We start from the raw sequence: 6,000 nt of genomic DNA on the forward strand, positions 1-6,000 counted from the left end.
TCCATGTATAATGCCCGCCCATGAACAATGAATTAAACATAAACATTATTTATTATTACTTATCAAATATTACGAATTACGAGAGTCAAATAATATTGTAAGTGTTCGCCAGAACAAATTGCCTCTTACGGAAAAAGCAGCGTAGGAACCGGTTTTCGATAAATTTGTAGTTTTTTTCGTTATTTTTTTTAACGCAGTATCACGCGGCGCGTCGAGTGTTGTAGGTATTGTTTAATAATGATACCGAACGGAGATGGCGATGAAAACGTGAGATTTCATAAAATAAATAAACATGATCGTACGACACGCAGTGGTAGAAACCGTTCGATATTCGATGTAATATTTAGTATGGTAATATTAATTAGTGTTTAGTTGCGGGGGCCGGTCACGCAGCCATGTACAGTAATCTCTTCGGCCGCGGAAAGAAAAAAATCCTTTTAACACGCGTTAAGGCTTATAGAGCTTATGTACGGTGCACTGAACGTATTCCAGAGATTCGGCAACAACAATTTGTAGGTGTGGTAACTGCAGCGTCTGTGTAACTACTGTATAAAACCGAATCCTATGGGAGGAGAAAAGAAGTTGCGAAGTCGGGAAAACCTAAAATAGTCACACTCGCGTGATGGGAATTCGTCGGGCATTGCTGCACGTCGAAAATTTAGGTGGTTTATCGCGCGAGTCGTACGATACAGAGATATTCTAGTCGACTGCGCGGTAGACTACGGTCGTTTAGCAAGAGTGCGTTTAACGCGCGCGGGGCCCGTCCTTAGGACCGCGAACAGTTTTACTGTTTCGTCAATTATTATTGTTCTCTAACTGTACTAAATATAGGCAAACCCTTTCGATCGTTTCCGCAGGTGTGGTTCCAAAACAAGAGGAGCAAAGAGCGGCGGCTGAAACAGCTGACGTCAATGGGCCGAGGACCGTTCTACGGGGGCGCGCGGAAAATGCGCGGTTTCCCGCTGAACATGAGTCCCGGGTCCCTGGACGACCAGCAACCCGGTTTCCCGTACTTCGCCGGTTCGGCTGAGGTCAAATTCGAGTTCGGTTACGGGCCCGGTTCGTTCCATCCGGACTTCTTCGGTCATCACGGCGGTACCCACGTGGGTGCCGGTCCCGGAGGCCCCTTCGGACACCCAGGTAAGCATTCACATAAAGCAATATAATCTCTGATAAAGATATGCAAGTATTGTGTTATACGACGAACGGCTGATGAAGTAAACTGTACGTTGATATACACCGCCTTGTATACGGATAAATGCGTTGAAATAACCATATATATATATATATATATATATATATATATATATAACACGTGTACGAGTATATTATTACTGATAATACTATTCAGTGCAATATTTGATAATTATGAATTTTACAGTGTAAGAGAATGGTTTAATTCGAGAAATTTCTTAAAATGTATTGAGCGATTCATTCGACAACGCTCATAGTATCGATTCTAGGACTTATGAACTTATGACATATTTGCACAATGAAAATGGTACTGTAAAAACACATAGACAGTGAGTGCAATACTGTTTAAGAGCCGGACAAAATTTGAAAATCTAATCTAAACATAACAACGAATAAATGCGTGGAATAACGTAGATAAAACTAAACTAACGTGCACACACAACTGTATTGCAAAATAAAAAAAAAACATATAGGAACATTTAAATGGATTATGGGATGAATGTAATTCGTCTTAAACGCATATATTCAACAAACTATTCTACTATTATCGTGTAGAGACGCGATTTTCCTCCTGTGCATAACGATTATTATAGGTGAAGTTTCAAAATAACGATAACGCAACGTTGACAAAAAATCCGCCTCGGTTATTACAGGCAGGACCGGGTCGATCAATAGTGGCGCTTCTCGAAAAATGAAAATTTTGCGTCCCCGGGGGTCGAGCCCCACAACAAAAATAATTAATATAATATAATCATATTTTAGATTATTGGTATTATTGTCGTCCGAAAATTTTATTTTTAAATTTGTATATTATCCGGTGACTATGAGTTTAAGCTAAATGATTTCTATCACGTTTTCCTCACAATCGTAAATTATAACTACGGGCTACGTGTATTATTAATATGGACATTATTATATATTAATATAATTTAATTCTAGGTACTTCACACTTTATAGTATCATTCGGTATCATCGTATTTCCATCCAATATCAATTTTTTAAATTATTATAATAATATTTTGGTTTTGATTTTTAAAATCTAATTTAATGACTTGATCAAATTTTGCGTCCCAATTCTCACTCGATATTTCGCGCCCCTGGCAGGCGCCCACTTTGCGTCCTGATTACCGGACATATAATTTATTTCTCGCCACATTACTGCGTATTTGTATTACGGTAAATATTGGCTAAAAAGCTTTCCAGACGTTTTCCGGGATCTTACTGTTGTCCGTCGTTGACGTCACTGAGCGTGTTGTTACCGTCGCGAACAATAACGATTATAATATTACGATATTATTTTTCAAATCGGAAATCGCGCTGTACGCTTGTCACGGATACGAGACGTCGCGTCGTTCGTGTAACAGATCACTAATTCGTTGTAATTCCGTACATCAGAATAGGGTACTACTACTGCCCATTGTGGTGTGAACTGTTGACGTGGTCAAAGGCGATTACACTCGTACGTTCTGAAACAAAATTAATTATAAACGACACGCGGAGAGCGCTACAACACGTGCGTTGGGAAGCTGCGAGTTTATTGTGGACGCACGTTTATTTTTATTAAAATGTCACCGCCGGTTTGAACCGTAATTAGTATACACATAGATACACATACGATACGACGATAAAAAAAAATGTAAAAAAAACGATTACGGTGGGCTTTGCAGATGAAACATGAAAACTCTAAACTATTAGTGTTTCGATACACGTGCCGCCGAGTTGCGTCCAACCAGTACAAGGTGGTCATGGTGTAATAATACTCATCTCGATCTGATCCGTCCGGCTTTTAATTATATTTTTCCGACGGTACCGCTATAACGAGCGATCACTTTTGCGTTTTCAGAGAACAGTCGAACGGACGAGATCGCGTTCTCAATACGTGATCCGCCACCAGAATTTTATACTTCAGGCTCGGTTCGCACATTTTTGCGATAATTTTTCGTTGTATTATTCGGTTAAACTGTCATTAAATGACGGTTTAACCGAATAATACATTAATTACACCAAATAAAAATAAATTAAATCGCGTACATTTTACCGTCACTGTTTTCGTTAACCGTTTAGTCGTCGAGTCCCAGCCGATCGGGATTCGAAATGGATAAATCCTCGATTATATTTTATTAGGTTGATATGTCACTCGTACTATCGGCCAGAACGGCGACAACGTATACACACGTACGGTTCGTTTTTCTTACGCCGCGGTCGAAACGCTTTATAAAAATCCACCAGCATTTGTTGTCGTTTATTTTTTCGTTCTCGTTTCAGTTAATATAATCCCTCTCATTTTTTTTTTTGTTTCGTAGGTGGCATGGATTCCAACCCGATGTCCGGAATGGGGCCGGATTATCCGGGCATGGGTCAAGACGCTCCGCCCGGCTTCATTGCGCAGCAACAGCAGGCCAACGACCAGCAGCTCGTGTCCCAAAGGCCGGGTAGTCCGTCGGAATTCATGGGCTCCCAAGGCAAGTAAATTTAACAAAAAAAAAAAAAATGCTTACCCCTCTCGCCCCTCCACTCAAAACGGAAAAATTATCACTTGCAACGCGTGTGCGTATATCATTCGAATGCGTTCGTCATTTCTTTTCGTCGCATAAGTGCGTGCACTTTAATAATAAAATACGGTCCAATTTGATTTCATAAGATACTTCAGACATCACAATTGTTTTCCTATTTCTGAAAATTTGATTTTGATCAGATTTAATGCAAATGATTATAGCGACGTGTAGTTGACGCTACCAATTTCAACAATTGGACGGCGTATCCAAAGAGTATTCCAACTAAAATCAATGATTACACGGGAAAAAATTCGTTTTCGTGTTCGATTTAAACCCGTTTTTATTGAAAGTAAATCACTGTTTGAGATACACATAACTGTAGTACTAAAAATGTACATAAGATTAAGTATATGTATATACGAGTATGTTTAGGATAGAACGATGTTTATGACTTCTGTATATATTATTGTACAATATCGAATTGAAAAACGTATAGGCGCATGAAGAATAGCGTTTTAGAATTAGTGTTTTTATAATTTATACTTTGAGAATAATTTTACATATAAAAATCTATATTGCAGTAAAATACAATTTTTATTGTCGTTATTACTCGTACACTGAAATATTTATATCCAAATATTATGCGTAAAATTACATCGGTTGCCCATACATAAACACTTTACGACACTGTCAGAGCGCATTACAATAGTGTTGTACCTATACCACCGGGCCGTTTTACGAACGGAGTAACAAAAAAAAAAAAAATCGTTTTTTAAAGATTACTACTGTCGTGTTGGAGTGTACCGCAATAATATACGTTTGTTCGAAAATGTTACCAGCGCATCGTACACTATTCATATCATTCTATAAGAGATACCGAATTATAGTTATAATTTACTCTAAAAATCGTATATACGTACGAACTTACAGTTAAAAACAATTTCAACATACGACAGCATTTAAACTTTTTTCCGCGTACCCTGATCGTGTATCGATCATCAATTAATGAGACGTTAATATGACGTGTTTATTCATAAAACACGTGCGGTATAACACGGTGATCACCGTAGATTTACATAGAAATCGTTTTAAGGATAGCAAATATACGCAGCCTGACTGCGTTTTAGAATGAATTTTTTTTTTTTTTCGGTTAAAAATTGTGAATTGCATGACGTACGTACGTTATATACCATAAAAATTGTGTGTAATGAGTGGATTATTCTTTTTCGCAGGTGGCAGTAGCAGTGGGTTTTCGGACGCGCCTAACTTGCAAAACGAAGGCCTCGTCTGGTGAAATTACTCCCATATCGATCGTCCGAGCTATCGCCACAGATTCCAGCGACTTGTGCCCTAAACACTCGCAACACAAAACAGAATGCCGTACGAAATCGACCGGAGGTAAACTTTTTTAAAGAACCGTGCCATAATGTTATTAATATTATTATTATAATTATCGTATTATCATACATACCTACGTATATGTTATTATTATTATTATTATTATTATTATATATATACAATCGGCGATAACATCACTATACGCCCGACGGTAAAAAAATATTTATTAAATGAAAAAATTGAAAAAAAAAAAACTAAAAATCGCGGCATTGCAATACGTGTTAATATTATTATTTTTCCTCCCCAAAAATAATGATATTATATAGAAAAATAAAAACAAAAAAAAAAAAAAAAATAGAGAATAAATATTATATAACTTGTGTAACGGATTTGAATAAAACTATATACCTACACGTTTAACACTATTTCGTGTATAAATAAGTGTATACATATAATATGCGATCGTAGGCATAAAACTCAGTAATCTTTGTAGGTTAGAGTAAATTGTTTGTACAAAACTGTGCTTTTTTTTTCGTTGTACATAAGTGAATGTAAAAAAAAAAAAGTCGAGTTGGGTAAGGTTTTTTTTTCCTCGAAAAATTATAACTATAAATCTAAGCAAACGTTTCATTTCCATTACACAGAAATCCGCGGTCACACCAGAATTTTTCGATTGAAGTTTGTATTGCGTAAACTGCTGTAGATGCGTCCTAGAGTGTATATTACGTATGTACGTGTATCTACACACGAGTATGTATAATTTAACACACTTCCAGTTTTACCAATAACTATATATAATATTTACGATTTTATTGTAAAATCCCGTGTGTTCCGTGTCCTAAAAGTCCTAACAAATCGTGTATACTATAGGTTATATGTATATAATATTATCACGCACGTTGCATCGGACGCGGATATAAATCATTTATACGTGTATAATATAAATATAAGTATTATAAACGAACCGTGTAGA

The 6,000-nt window shown here is 36.9% G+C and overlaps 1 protein-coding gene across 1 annotated transcript in view; it reads left to right on the plus strand.

The window, feature by feature from the left end:
* Window positions 1–5,298, plus strand: part of LOC112694593 (LIM/homeobox protein Lhx1) — a 44,812-nt gene extending 39,514 nt beyond the window's left edge. Inside the window, exons 6-8 of the mRNA XM_025570113.1 lie at window positions 858–1,140; window positions 3,498–3,656; window positions 4,922–5,298. Of these exons, the coding sequence (XP_025425898.1) occupies window positions 858–1,140; window positions 3,498–3,656; window positions 4,922–4,983 (504 nt within the window). The 3' untranslated portion in view covers window positions 4,984–5,298. The remainder of the gene's footprint in view (window positions 1–857; window positions 1,141–3,497; window positions 3,657–4,921) is intronic.
* Window positions 5,299–6,000: the final 702 nt, after the last annotated feature.

This window comes from Sipha flava, unplaced genomic scaffold, assembly GCF_003268045.1.
Source record: "Sipha flava isolate LNK unplaced genomic scaffold, YSA_version1 131_pilon_pilon, whole genome shotgun sequence".
In the NCBI taxonomy this organism is placed as follows: Eukaryota; Metazoa; Arthropoda; class Insecta; order Hemiptera; family Aphididae; genus Sipha; species Sipha flava.